Genomic DNA, 15,933 nt, shown 5'->3' on the forward strand with positions numbered 1-15,933 from the left:
GAGAGAGATCATGCTGAACATTTCATCACATTTTTGTGCCGTTATCTCCCCTAATGTTATCTAATCGAGTTTGAGCACAGTGAAAAAGAAAAAGGCTGTATGAATAGAGGTAGGGAGGAAGCCTGACTGCCTTGCTGAAGCAATTAGGACTATTCACTTCCATTATTTTATTCATCTGAAGAAGGCGAGCAGGACTTGGTCATTCTGCAATCCCTTGTTGAGAGAAATGACTTCGCAATCCTCAACTTTGCTTTTGCAGAGCTCGAAGGCGCAGGGTTGGTGCGGTGACTCCTGCCTTGTGTGGGGTGCATGCTGCACCTGATTCCCCTCCATGGGACACATTAAAAGCTGACGAACTGGCAAGAGGTGATGATACTCAGTTGCATGGTGGAGCTGGGATCAATACATGATTCAACTAGCCCAGCTTAACAGTTTCTGGGGAGAAATAGCTGGGTTCTGTTGGCAGCTTTTTTCCTGCATGGATGCCATCTCTGGTGATGGTCTTTATGCCATGTTGTGGCACTTACTGCTGCTTAGGTGAATAACTGCAAGGTCTGCTGTGCAACAGCATGCCATGTGCTGCTTAGCCCTGCGACTCTCTAAAGGTCATCTAAGTGGCAAGGATCAATGCAGGGAGGAAGAGATCCTGGCAAGAACTTGCCCCTGACAGCGCCTGTGGATTATTTTTGAGTCTTGTTTTCCTCCCTGCTGGGAAGTCTTTATCTGTGTGTACAACATGCACTCAGTGATACAACAGCAGCGTGCCCCCAGCACTGAGCTGTCTGAGCAGATCACAAGATAGTGACTGATCTGAATACGAAGCTGCTCTGTGACATACCATCAGGGCTTGAATGCAAGATACAATCATGAAAGGTCACTTACGAAGACAGTTAATTACATTAGATGAAGAGTCTTGATCGGAATTTCTTATAAACAAGGGAGCTTTCACTATTGCGACCAGAGTTGCAGATTAAGTTTATTAAGAGGCTGTGCAATTAAGCAGTGCTGCATTTAGACAGTGTGGTCTGGAAGTCGTTAAATATTACAGCAGCAGGTGCAACGGAAAGCCCTTAGCTAGATGGTTAATATCAGTGAAAAGGCTAATTCTTTAATCAACCTTCAGTATGTGTTTGAAAGTGAATAGTAGCATCTACTTCCATTGCATATCATCTCCTGGTAAAAGCTACTACCCATAAATCACCTTGTGCAGTCCTGCATCTACAGTCCAAGCCCAGCAATGCTGGATGTTCTCTGCACACAGCAACAGGAATGAAAGTAACGGGTGGACAGAGAGCACAGTGCAGGCTCTGACTTTATTGTGCAGCCAGGGCAGCTGAGGGAAGATGGTTCTCAGGGCTTACCTAGCTTCACTGGGAGGTCACTGTGCTCCCATCAGACTAGGTGAGGCCAAATGATCTTAAATGAATTAACTCAGTTTTGGAGTCTTATGATGTACTTGCTTACAAATACAACACAACATGTTGGATGAAATAAACTACATACTGTCATTTGTAATGAATGTAGTGCTTGGTTAGTAGGCTGGAACTCCAACACAGCAGACCTGGCTTAGCAGCAGTCTCATTGAGATCTTTTCTGCATCTTTCTATGTGTCAGCTCAGCCCTGCAAGACCTACGGTGAGAAGCAAGAGAAGGGTGCAGACTTCATATCCCTCCTGCTCTTGGCTTCTGGGCAGACGCTGCCAACACAGATGCCAATTAGTGTCAATTGTGGAGGTGGTTGCTCTCATCTGGACACCTGGTCACAGCGACCTGGATTGAGACCATCACATTTCTCACTCCCACTGACAGCTGTTTGATGTCCTAACAACATTCAGTTGCTACGGATCTGTAAGGAATTCAAACTGGTGACCTACATGTGAAAGTCTAAATATCCCTTTAATGCCTAAAACATTCCACCTTCTCTGAATTAAAATGGAATTAAATTAGGAAAAAAACTGTAAGTGAAAATCATAATTAAAAATAAACACACCTTCTGGCACATGAAATTATTTTCCCTCTCTTCAAGAGTTGACTTACATAAGCAAGATTTATTTTATTAAAGTATACTACAATTAAATTAACAGGGGAATAATTAACCTAATTTCCCCCATCACTTAAAATAAAGGAAGGAGGAAAAGAAACGTTCCCCAGAAAAGTGCCTTTATATTGCATAGATCTCTGGTACAAGAAAAACAACTCCCACTCCAACTAAAGAGACTATCTAGATATAACATGGGGATGTTATGAATTATCAACAGGCTCGGGAGCAATTTGAATCTGATCTTAGTACTTAATTAGTTTTATTATTTCTTGTTTCAAAGCATGTCCCTGAGTTACTAATATTATTTATTAAGGATTTTATAATTGTACAAAGACTGTGGAAGACAGAGTTCCTGGACTGTGGCGCTTTGTTAGGATCTCACGGATAGCACATTGAATGAAGGTTTGAGATTTGAAGCACAATGACTTGCCCTTATCCCTTCCCTTTCAGCGGAGTAAAAAAAGAAGACAAAAATGTACTTCTTTTTTCTTCACCTGGGGGTGAACTTAATACACTCAAAGAGCTTATTTACACTTACAGTAACATCTTGAAAATTTAATGTAGCATAGAGAAATCTCTGCTGGAACACCTTCTCTAGACAGCTGATGTGTCCGAGGCATCTTAGTCATCACATCCCACCATCTGTTCCTTTCACTGCCACAGAGGCATACCCAAAATGGATTACTTTGAGGATGTATATGCCTTTTAAGACTCTACAAGCTTAACCAAGCTTGCTCAGCTTAATGAAGTGATCAGCCTGCTGAGGAGGAGAATACATGCAAAAAAAAAAGGCAATGGGTACATCAGAGCGTATTTCCAGAGCTGCGTATGTCCTGTTTGCATTTGTGTCCAGGATTCACACAAATATTTTTTTTTTCAGTTTGGGTATGTGAACTTTGTTTTGGATTTTGAGCCCCCTTTTATTCTTACAAATGTTTGAAGCTGAAGTTAGAGGAAGCCAAACCCTACTGTCCTTATTTAGTGTGTATTTGCAGTGCTACCAGAGAGAACCAGAGCTGCAGAATATGGTACATGCAGACCAATTCATGCATACTGTTGCAATTTCTTAAAAAGAAAAACAAGCTGAAGTTTTGTGGCATTTAGAAATGATTTGGACATCTTAACTCATAAAGTTTCTTTCCTTTCCTTTTTTTTTTTTTTTTTTTTTTTTTTTTTTTCTCCTGACACGGAGAAAATAAGAAAATGTGCCAAACTAAGTCAACAATCTAAAAATGAACATTGTTGAGATCAAGTGTTTAAGATCATCAAGGCAGCCTTTCATACAAAAGCTGCCAGGAATCAAACTGAACTAAAAAGAGATAACAGCTCCTCTGTGAATCAGAGCAAACGCTGCAGAATTACCAGGAATGCTTTTCTTACTGAAATTGCTTCAGCAAAAATCCCACCATCCTTAGGAATGAATTTAGTCTTTGCCCTTTGGTAAGCTCCTCATGAGCAGCTCACAGGTATCTGCATGAAAACATCCTTTTGAGGATCTGATGAAACAAGATTTCACGTGATTCTGGGCACGGGGGACTCCAGAAAAAAGTTTTATATTTCTGGTGCTTTCTGTCACGGGGGCTGAAGGGAATTCACAATTTGAAGCCATGATTAGCTCCACAGAAAGTTTCTTTTTGTGTTATGGTTCAGCTTCCTTTGCATAAGAATAGCTAAGAAATGTGTAGGACATATGGTTTTAAAAATACTAACTTTCCTGTGGATACTTTGTAAGTAAAGAACATATGAAAAAGTTTACAGAGAATGTGGCTTGTTGTATTACATACTTTTAAGATAGAAGTACTTGGCATTAATGAAGTTTGCTTATAGTTTTAAGCATTATAGCCTGGGGTATATTCTGTCTTTTTAGGAAGAGGCAATTTATTGCTACACAAGCTTGAAAGTGGCAGAAGAGTTGCAGTGTGGACATGGACCAGCAGGAAATGTCCATCCTGATGTGCTGGGTCAGCTCCATCCCACAGATGGGCTACACGTTCTGGCTCTCAAGCGAATTCGGGTCAAAAAAGAAATAAAAGGGAGCAGCTGCCTTCCTTCACATAACGTATGTGTGTGGACCCCAGTTCTGAGCAGCTCTCCCCAGAGAATGAGGACAGTGAAGTGAAGGTGAGTCACACACCTAAATGAAACTTGTGCATCCTACTTTGCAACCCAGGGCCCGTGTGGTTTGGGACACGCTGTTTAAAAGGATTAATGAGTCCTTACAGAAAATAAATTCGCATCTGCTCTCTGATGAAGATGACCTCTTTTGCTGCTGTTATCTGAATCTTTCCCCTCCCTGGTGGGTAAATGACATCAAAATCAGTCATGTTAGCTTAACCCACAGAGAGTAAATGTCCTCTAAGCCGTTCACTTTCTTTCTTCCTTTCTTCCTTTTTTTTTTTTTTAAAAAAAAAAAAGGGAGAAAAAAGAATCAAAGGAAGCAAAGATGGCATTATTAAATACCTGAGACACAACAGATTCCAGCTTTCCATACCACTTCACTATTCCAGCTCTGCGGCTATAGTGTGGATGTTTTCATTGTTCTACCTCTTATAAAAGGCATTAGAAAGAAATTGTAAAATAAAATCTGAAGCAAGTCTTTTGCAATGTTAGCTTAATTTTCTGTTCGCTTGTATGCTGTGTTTTTGGTTCATGACTTCGGGTCAGAAAATGCTTGGCCTAGACTTGGGGGCAAGCACAGACCACTGTCCACCTCCAAGAAGTGATCTGGGTGCAGCCACACTGATTTGGAGGGTCATGGAGACTACTGTACAGACACGAACTATGTCATGCCGCTGACCTCAGGGCTTGACAAAAGTCCCTGAGTGACTTTATTTGCTAGTATAGATGTGAACTTTGTGACTTTAGACTCAGTTATTTGCCTCGCTAACTTGTAAAGGTCTCCCTGACTGCCAATTTTTAGAGTAGTTTAGGCCAGAGAGAGAGCACAGAAGGACTGCAACTCCTTCAGAAAACGGTGCAGCTATTTATTTGCAGGATCAGCTCCCCTGTGTAATTGCTTACTTGCTGGCACCTGCTTGACATGACATTGTGGCACTAACAGCTGTGCTTAGCTCTCCCAGGCTGGGAAGCTGCCTGCAACACTCAACATTCAACTGGAAAGGTGTTTTCTTACTGCCTTGTGCTGTCTCCGAGCTTGTCGGCTTGATGACACGGTTTGCATCCTCGTGAAGAGCACCGAACCAGTCTTTTAGTCGTGAAGCGAGACTCCTCAATTCTTTGTCTGTGCAAGCTAGAAGAAGAAAAAATCACTAGAATGAGTCAAGAGTACCAGCAAAACAGCTTTCACCAGATATTCTGCAAGAAAAACACTATTTATTTATGGTTGCAAACTCCTTCTCATTAACGACTCTGAAGTAAAAGAGGAGGTTAGGGAAAAGGATGCAAGTTAAAAAGAAAATGGAAATTATTATGAATTGTAAGTTTTACTTGGGTATGTCCTTGGTAGCTGACATGTGATGGACAGAGTGCCACATGATCTATCTTCAGATTTTCAATTAGAACTACGTGACTATTTTACCTAAATGTTTTCACCTTTCAGGATTTCAGAGGAAAATATCAGTCAACCAGATATGGAGGAGGGACCTACTTGCCTGGGCATACTACTTGAACAAGATGCTAGGAATAATTTATAACCACATTTGGCTTAGTATAAGGCCATTATCACAGTTATAGGAAATACATATATTTCTTTATATACATATAAAAGAAAGCTGTCATGCTGCTCTAGCTCTACTGTAAATGAGACTTTGCCACCTCTGATGGCTGTCAGTTCCATTTTGTCAGCTGGGTAAAACAGCTCTTTTTGTATAAAATTTTACTGAGAAATTTTTTTCCCAGAAATTTCTGCCAAGAGATTAATGTCCAGCCTAAGCAAATATTTTTAAGGAAAAAATCTGCATAAGTCACCAGTTTCTGTCAGAAAAAATATTCTCGTTTCTGTATAATATTTAGTGTTTAAAATTCACATGCTCAGACAATTCTATTATTCCTGCTGTGCACTCATTCTACATTTTAAATGACATTTCTTGGAATGCAGTACAAGATTTTATGCCACAGAGGCAGATATCCTTCACAAGGCAAGCCACAATAAGTCCTCTCCAATTCGTTGCACCTGATTATATTCCTCCCTCCACCTTCCTGAAGAAGAATCGAGTCCCACAGCTCGTCTTCCCAAGTGAAACTCACATCTCATTGCTGTGGTGAGTATTGGTTTGTCCTCATTTTTTTGGGGTCAGAAATAACTCTGGAGTTAAAAATGGGACATTATAGCTTTTTCTAAGTGGAAAGTAGTTTAGCATATTTGGTGGGTAAGAAAAAGAGGTTTTCCAATTTTTCTGTAATGCTAAAAGAGTTTGATAGATTTTTTTATTAAAGAGGAAAATACTAAGATCATTATCCCACTGAGGCAGAGTCCAGGTAGGGAAAAACTAGGTCTTACAAATTGATTTAAAAGAAAAAACCACCAACAATTCATATACAAGAAAGGGAAGACAATGCAGTATTAACTGCAATGTGGCTTACATTACTGAAAAAGCTTATCACTTTATTTTCTTCCATCTGTTAACATATTTTACTCCTTTTATACTACTTTATCTCTGCAAGTTAAGACAAAAGTCATTAAGTAATAGGATTTTTGAGGTCATCATGCCATCTTTCCTGTCAGGAACATCTCACATTGCTGTATTTTCTTGGCTGTTACTTACGAACAAAATCTTTTATCCAAGAAAAATCACAACACAAGCAATAGCAGAACAAATTGCACCATCCTGCCTGTAACAAGCCCCCATCAGGAGATTCTGCCTGAAGGTGTGAGATGTGGGTAAATTTAGAGATAATAAGTATTCAGGAATGAACTAGCTCTAGACAGGCATGAATGATTTCTGAGTTTGTGAATTTAGATCCATCAAGATAAGGAAATTTCTATCTTGTGCTGATTTCAACAGAAGTCTAGCATCTGTATACACATGCAAGTGAAGGAGACTGAACGGGATGGGAAATGCTGTTCCTGCATGCCTTCTTGAATTGTCAACACCTGATTTCCATCAGGCATAATTCAAAATATCATTAGGATACTATGGCAAGATGAGAAGCCACAATAGTCTTCTTTTCAATCACTTGTCTTCAAAAGTGTTTTTTGAGAAAGAACGCAGTGATAATCATGTCATCTTTCAAAGTTAAAAGTAGTCAGGATCTTTTCTTCCCTTCTGACAAGTAACAGTCTTGTCCTTTGAAAGTCAATTTTATAAAAGGAAAAGAGGGAAATATAGTGCATAACAAGTAAGTATTGTTTAGACAATACCTCATATGTGACAGGTTATCCATATGCTCAGAATATCTCACAAATGTATCTCCAGTCAAAACTGCACATATAAACAGAGCTTTGACTATGGATTATATCAGGTGGGTGAAAAAAAGAGGATTCAGCTGCCTAAGAAATGAGTAACACAGTTTTCTTATGCAAACCTGAAATTTATTAAATATTTACTGTGGCACATGACATCTCTAGGAAACTCTGGACTATGAACACTCATTTCTGTGCTTTGCAGACACCCTCGTGCCTTATGTAGACGCATACTGAGCTTCACAGAATTAAGTCAGTAAATCACAAGGAAAAAAAATCAAAGGAAATTCCCTCCATGGCTATTTTCTTTCTTTGTATTTGTGTGCTTCCAAATATGAAGCCAACTCTTTACACCTCTGAAAGTGGCAAGTCAAAAGGCTCTTGTATTACCTCTCAAAATCGCACTGCCACCCTGCCAGTGCAGAGCACCAGGCTCACTTCCTTCCCAGGCCCCCAGCACTGGGCAGACAGAAAAAACAATGTCTGCAAAATAAATCTTGTGAAGTGGCCGTTTGGTTTAAACTGCTCTGACTGAGGTAATTTGGATCCATGCTTTTAAATAGCAATTGAAAACAGGACTGAGTGCACAGTGTCAAGTGGGAAAGAAATAGATTAATTAATGGTAAATCAGACTTGAAACAATTCTCTGTATAGTCCAGCCTATCGAGATCTGTAAAATGCCATTCACAACTAAGTAATTTTATTTTCTTTTTCTTGTCTACAATGCTGTGTAGAGATCCAGCTTTTACCATGTACGTGCAGTCCTGTTTACATCAGCTCTCCACCATTACCCAAGTGCTGTAATTCATGCCCTACGTCAGCTCGGTAACATGCTGCAGCTGCTCAAATGCATGGGACCTCTGCATCCTCCTGTCATCCAGTAACAATACTTCTCTTGATTTTGATGGAGGAAGAACAGCCTTTCAGCCTCTTCTATGCTGTAGCTTCCTCGAAGACTGCCTCATTCACTCACCTTTAAAAAGGTCCAGGCCTTTAAAACTGGACCCTGGATGATGCTTTCTCTTGTTTTCACTGACAAGTTTGCAAAGTACCTAAAACCCTGCAGATTTCCTTTGGAATTTGCTCTGAGGCATGACTGGACAGGCAGTCCAGTACTGGACTTTTCTGTATGCTGGAGAGGGTTTGTTTTTTGCATAACAGATATTACTTGAGCATGTCATTTATGGATGACTCAACGGTGAGTATTACTTTGAAGTTCTCTCAGGACTTTCTCTCAGCCTTTCTTCAGCAGAGTGCCGTTTCATGAGTAAAACAGGAACTGACTTCTGTTACTATGTGGTGAATAACAAATTCATTTATAAGACTGCAAAAATTTAATGCAAAATTCAGTTAAATTTCTATTCAGGTATCTCATATCCTCCTCCTTACTTTCTCCTGCACATTAAAGTAGAAATATTATTTTCCATTTCTTTTATTAAATTTTATTTTAATGCTACCATGCACGATTGAAAAGTTCCTGCCTTTCTACCTAATGGAACTGCATTCTTTTCTATTAATTTTATTTGAGTAATTTCAGAAGTCTCTAATCATCCCCAGTTTGTTCATTTTGGGACAAAATATTTTAGACACTTCATTTAGAAGGCATGAATTTGACGCAGATAAAGTAAGGCCCAGCCTCCAGCTGAATATCTAGGAACCAGCACTTAATAATAGTTTATTTCTGGTGGTAGAGCCCATTAGTTACCAAGCAATTAGGAAGCAGAGGCCTGAAGAGCCCCAGATCTAAGTTCCTCATGTATACATTTGCATCAGTTTAAGTTATAAAGCATTTTTAAGAACCCTCTTTGTGCAAAATACAGGGCAAATGTACCTTTTTACTATTAATAGAAGTTTCAAGTACAATTTCTCAGATGAGAAGAATAGGGTTGTAGGAGGAAGAGATGTGATAATGGGTCCCTTGCTATTTGCAGATCTATAAGGAGAGAATATGTAGGTTGCAAACAAGATGGATATTGGCATGACTTGAAGCACTTATTAAAAAATCTGGGATGAAGAGAAACACCAAGGGAAGCAACTCTTCATAACCCTCTCTAGAAACTGAAGTCTGTCCAGTCTTCTGTCAACACCCATTTTAAAATCTACTGCTTTGAGAAAGACAGAAGTGCAAACATATGCAAATCCACATTTTCACTGCTGCATGCATTTTCTTTGAGATAAGAGAAGTTGGCTTCAATTCATTCCCTACACCTTTTAAAATGGGAAAAACCACTAGAGTTTATCTTCATTATTTTATTGACATCACTGTCAGTTCTGCCTTACAGCCTGTTGGTAGCAGGTCCCCATGTAATGCTAATTCCTGGATCCTTCACTGCTGATGTGCTTCGACACATCAGTTGCGTAGCCCATGACTTCCCCTCACGTGGCAGGTCAGTATTGCTGCTGTTCCACAGGGGAACAGCAAGGTAGGTTGGTGAACATCCGGACTGCCAGATGTCACAGACAGCAGTGCTCCGTACCTGAAACAGCAGTGGGACTACAACCAGGAGCAGAATCTGTCACTTCTCTGAGTAAAGGCAATGTGAATGCAGCAGGAGGATGCATTTGCTGCTGGATCCAACCAACTTCCTCAGATCTGAATCTGCAGCCATTACGAATCACCCTGCAGAAGTGATTTAACAGCGAACACTGAAAGTGCAGATTTATTCCCAAGGGTGAAGCAATTGGTCCAGCAGTTATTTATTCGTAACAAACTAGCACTGTTGCTAAATACCTATTTTCACCAAGCAGAAAACATTAATGCGACCTGATGGAAAGCCATTAGCATGCTGTAAAGGCTTGGGTTTTTATAGACATGCTTCCATTATGGACTTTTCCAGCTCTACAGATACTATTCTATGTACACTGGTGGTAAAAATTAACAATATAATGTTTAATTTTATTCTTTCAGGGAGGGACTCTCAAAAGTATGCAGTGCCACAAATCACCATTAAAACTGAACTTGTAGAAGCATAAGATTAAACCAATATTGAACATTCTCTCACATCCCATTTCTACTCCAGCCTAGCAACACAATATTGTAAAATCTCCAGCCACTTACAAAACAAGCCTTATAATTCACATGGCAGGTAACTCTAAACAAAACTTAGTGCCTAGGAAGTACATGACTTTTAATGTCTATCTTGCTGCCATATTGCTCTGGTACTGTGTGACAAGCAAGAAGTCCACGTTGTCCAGAAAAAAGTTACAGTGCTACGTGACTCTGTATTTTACAATAAGCAAGCTATATGACCAGACTCACAGAATGTGCATAACCTGTTTTATATCATTTGCTTTCTGTTATCAGTCATCTATCCAGCATGTATCTGATACCTTATCATTACTGTTATTACTGTCATCATTCAGACAAGCACTACTATATTTTTACCAATTAAATGTGGACAGACTGGTTATTATTGTTTTACAATATTAAATAGTCTCTTAGGTAAAGACTGAGAAGCAAATTCCCTAATTCCTGGATGCCAAAGTGCAGCCTGGGAATGTTCCTTGAGAGCTAGGCTAGTTTCAACTGTATCTGTACCGAATAAGAAAAAAAACAACAAACAACAACAAAAACCACCTGCAAATGCAGAGAAATTTAAAAAAGAAACAACACAAAAGCTTTAAAAAAGGCATATTTAACTACTGAGGTTAGTGCCCCTTCCATACAAAGGAAAACTGACGTTGCAGAATTCAGCATAGAAAAATCACTAATTTTAAATCTCCTGCTTTAAAAGATGCAAACTTCCTGACGGGGAGCAGAACTAACGTGTTTTGGTAAGGTGACCAGACACATAATGTACGTAAGAAATTGAGAATACTGCAAGAGAGCTCATCTTAACTTAAAGTCTGAAATTTTAGACACGGTGTACCCTGAGCAGCAAGAGGGAGTAGATGGGAGTAGTCGTAGGCTACTAGCCTTGTGGAAATAATTATTTCCGTAAAATACCATGGAAACTGGCCTCAATTGCTGTTTGTCTCACAAGCAGAAAAACCAGAGCTGTATTTGTAAGACATATTAGTTGTAACAAGGAGTTCAGTCATTTGTCCTATAAGCCTGGAGGACAAGTCCATTTAGTTTTGATTAAAATATGTATTGTGAAATACAACACAAACCAGAATGACATTGTCTGGTATTGATGTTACATTCCTCCAGTTAGAATTAGGACAGACATAGTTTCAATAATTCAGAAGAAAAAAAATGTTTTTGCATTTTTGAAGACTATCTAAAATGACAATCAGGTCCAAAGTAATATGGTAAAATGCACATATTTTAAACATTGTAATAACACTATTTAATCAATTTTGATATAAATGTATTATAGTGCAGAAGATAATGGGCATCTTCCGTATAATTTTTATATTATTATTCTTTGTACAAAAAGAAAATATGACAATTTTAATCATGCTGTCTCTGATAAACATCTCTACATTTTCTCTCTTCTAGGTGAGTCAACAACTTATTTCACCCTGCTGTAATTGCTTCTAAATGTGTGTGGATTATCGCAACAGGCTTAAAACTAAAGTAAGAGAAGATTCTATCAGCTTTTATGCATCAGAGAGTGGATCTGCTCACAGTCATGCAAAATACACACTGTGCCCAAAAAACTGCTGTTGCAAGAGCTCATTTGAAAGTAAATATCAAGATAAATTCAGTGTTGTGCTAACTGTCCACTCCAAATGCAAGTACACACACAGGCATATAAACATACCCGTGTGTATGTGACTTGTAGATGACTCCAAGTGTTTTGTCTCAGATATTTTGGTGATGCAATTGTGGAAATAATTACCTTCACAAATATTTCACTGTTCTTCATTAAAAGAGGCAATGTTCTAATTTGCTCATTTCACTGAGCCCTCAGGCAACGTCTTCGAACAATAAAAAATGAAGTATTATGCCAATAATATTTATAAAATAGATGGGAATAGATTACTTAGTAGTGCTATAAGGAAAGATACTGCATAACAAACATGCCTTAATGTTTCAAAAATTAAGGTATTTTATTGAAAATTCCTCCTATGATCACTGTTTCATGGCAAAGTTCTACATGGATAAATTTGTTGCACTGCGTTTTTGGCATCCGGTGGCTATTCTTCCACAGGGATGACACCTGTGCTGATAACCACCTCTGATCCTTCTGTCACTTGTTTTGCCTCATCTTATAAATACAGCAGCAGATGCCAAGATCCTGCAGTTCAGACTTTGAGATGATTACAGGAGCAGCTGAGTTATTGTGAAGACGTAACAGGCTTTGATCTGAACCTTCCTTAAAACGGTACATTTAAAACACAAAGCTCAGTGAGAACTGCATAAACAAAGATTGAGAGCTACAAAGGTCGCTCTCTAAAGCTGTAGGCAAAACGTACATCTGCTTTCATAGTACTTAATGCTAGTTCCTTTTGTGCTTGCATTAATTGTGAAAACCCTGGGAAGTTCATCTTTGCGAGGCACTTAAAAAGGTTACACTGTTTTTTCATACAAGAAAACATAGAAGCAACTGAGGAGGTTCACTTCAATTTTACTGGAGCCCACCATCTTTACTGGCTTCCTCAGGGACTTTTGCAGAATGAAAGATAAATCCAATTTGTCCACACTTAAGCAGGATGGAGACATACTCCTGAGTCAGCATATGCCAGGAGAAACTATTTTTCCCCCTCATTAACTTTTTTGCACAACAGTTTATTTTTATTTTATACTGTGTATATCCTTGTATTTATTTTCTATGTTCCCCACTGAATGTTACTTCATCTGATACCACCAGGGCATCATTAATGAAAAACGTTGTCATGTGATGAATTATTCTCAAATGAGAAGACGCAGACAACCCGAGAAGAGAAAATGAGGAGCTGCTGGACAGCATGGGGTCCATTTGAAGATGTCCCATGGGAATTCTTACAGCAAACGGTTAGGAAAACTGATTGAAATTCAGTAAGAAAGTGCAAATGAGACAACACAGCTCCCCAGTGGATTGCAAAGATCCCCTAGAAGGAAATCAGAACTCTCTCTGCACTATTGCACCTTGCAAAGTCAAGAAATACATACATTTAGCCATGAAATACACAGCAGTTACACAGTGTTCAGGGCAATATGAAACAACCAATTGAAGGAGTAATTTTACTTAAGGAAATACAATAAATTTTGAAAATCAAATTTGAATGGATTTTAGATCTGAATGGTTTTTTATTAGAACCAGTTTTACACCGGTGAAATACCATTAACTTCCCAGGAGTGAACTGCTATCAATACACTAGCAAACACTTGCCTGGGTTGGTTCATCCATGCTCAAATACATCACCGTAACAAAGGCATTCAGAAACATAATTCTCACTGAAGGTGAATGAGGTGCATTGCAAACAGGGGCTTGGTTTCTGGGTAGGAAACTGCCTCCAGTGGTGTGAGCAACGGGAAAACTTCCCAAATGATGGGACCTTAGCTGTGTGGGAAATGATGGAGGACCTCTTCCCTTCCCAAACTTCGTGAGGCTCACTTTTTAACACACCAGGTTTTTAACAAACCTGGCTGAACTGATGCTTCCACCACTATGGTCTCTGCTCCTCAACTGAAGAGCTGGGGTGCTGCAAAAGCCCAAAGCTAACTCTGGGTTGAAAAAGAGGACAGCTAAGCTGAACTGTGTGTCAGGGAAGACTGTATACAGAAAAAGGCTCAAAACCCTACTGACTGTTGTTTACCTACCATGATATGTACCTCCTATAGCCATGTTATTTCTTTTAACAGTATAAGGAAAAGTATGAGGTGAACATAGTAATGAGCGCCTGGCCAGTTAGGTGCTGGGGGAATCAATAAGTTCAAGAAGTATGGAATGTAGTTTCAAAAATCTTCTACGAATACATATTTTAAAGAATCATTTAAAAAAATGTCATTTATTTTTCTCAGCTCTTCATATGCATTTGTGTATGTTAAAGTCTTTTAGAGAGAGGATTGGATTTTGTGTATTCAAGGATATGATTTATTGAAAACATCCTGATTTTTTTTTTTAAATATTTGCACTATTAAAATATTTAACAACCAAAGAAAAGGAGGTGAGTGAGATCAAAACCATCCTGTGGCATTATGAAAACAGTAAGCCGAGCAATTCTGAAAAGGATAAAAATGGCTTGTGTGAGAGGAATTTATTTAAAAATAATATGACAGAATTGGAACTGTGGCTGAGAAAGCTTTGAAAGCAGCCAGGCTGACAGAGTGTATTGTAGGGTAGTTGTAAGCCTTTGTAGAAGCAATTATTATCATCTCCCCAAAGCACAGACAAGTCTGTGAGAAAAAAAAAAAAAAAAAAAAAAAAAAAAAGGCATAGAAAAGAAGAAAAGCCTGGCTGGAAAGTAGACCCCTTTCTTCAAGCCTAGGTACTTACTTGCTGATGGCCAAACTGAAAACAACCTGAATCTAATTTAAACTTTAGTTGTTCTGCAGAAAATTAAAGACCTGTAACCGTACCTGAAAAGACGGCTAAGGAAAGAACAACGTTCTGGGAGGGGGCCAGCGGCACTCATTTAGATGTAGATCTAGTGCAGTGCTTTCAAACCCATCGTCTGTCAGCCCTCATAGGTGCTCTTCAGAATAATTATTTAATCAGAGCAGCCATGGATCAATGCTCTCAAAGTGTTTGCAATTAACAAATTTTGTAAAAGGTCCAGGCAGGCATCCTGTAGAAGTGAGGATTTGGAGTTCCAGATAAAATTTTACATTATGCAAGCATCAGCATCTTTACAACAGCAGCTTTTTAATTGGGAACGCTACAGGGAAACAGAGCTCATGCTTCTGACAGGCTTCTCTTACAGTGTGCAGAGATATCTACAGGAACTCAACCTTTAGTTAAACCAATATTTTGCCTAGATTATTTCATTTATCAGTATTTGAGTACATTTGGACCATACTATCAAAATTAGGCTATGGACCTGATTCTGCTTTTCCAAGACACTAAATTTATTTGGATGCAATTGAAAGTTGAGTCCAACTTTTGCAGGTGCAGTAGGCTATAAGACTTTTTGAATTCAGTCTCCCTTCAAACATAGTCTCATGCATTTTAGATTTCATTGTTCTTGTGATGCACCTTAAAGATGCAAGGATATCTTTTCACACTCTTGTCCTTTTAATGTTTATTTTACTTCATGGCAGAGCTGGAATGTACTTTTTCCATTTTGCTGCAGGTTCATGCACATAAACATCAAGACATTAAAATACCTGTAGATTTACAGACAGCAGTATAATATTTGCTATCCCTGTCATTTTCAGAAAAAGCAGCAGTCACATTAAAGAACAAAGTCCCATTGTTTTATCGTAAGCTAATAAACTGTGAGATGCTTTGTGTATGTCTCGTTTCACAGACTTAAAACACTCAAAAGATTAAAAATAATTTCCTACTTGATGTATTATGACTTATCATGGCTGTTATCCATAAATCTGTGTACTAGTTTAGTATAATTATATCCTGAATATAGTGAAAATAAAATTTCATTCCTCTGCTAGTCAATGTGGTCACAGGGAAACTGACAGCAGAATTGGGCAGCTTGATTT

General features: G+C 38.8%; 1 protein-coding gene across 2 annotated transcripts in view; it reads right to left on the reverse strand.

The window, feature by feature from the left end:
* SPOCK1 (SPARC (osteonectin), cwcv and kazal like domains proteoglycan 1) overlaps positions 1–15,933 on the reverse strand; it is a 285,128-nt gene that overhangs the window by 11,526 nt on the left and 257,669 nt on the right. For both annotated transcript variants that reach the window (XM_032196945.1, XM_032196944.1), the window contains one exon: positions 5,175–5,291. In XM_032196945.1, the coding sequence (XP_032052836.1) occupies positions 5,175–5,291 (117 nt within the window). The remainder of the gene's footprint in view (positions 1–5,174; positions 5,292–15,933) is intronic.

Source organism: Aythya fuligula, chromosome 14 (genome assembly GCF_009819795.1).
Source record: "Aythya fuligula isolate bAytFul2 chromosome 14, bAytFul2.pri, whole genome shotgun sequence".
In the NCBI taxonomy this organism is placed as follows: Eukaryota; Metazoa; Chordata; class Aves; order Anseriformes; family Anatidae; genus Aythya; species Aythya fuligula.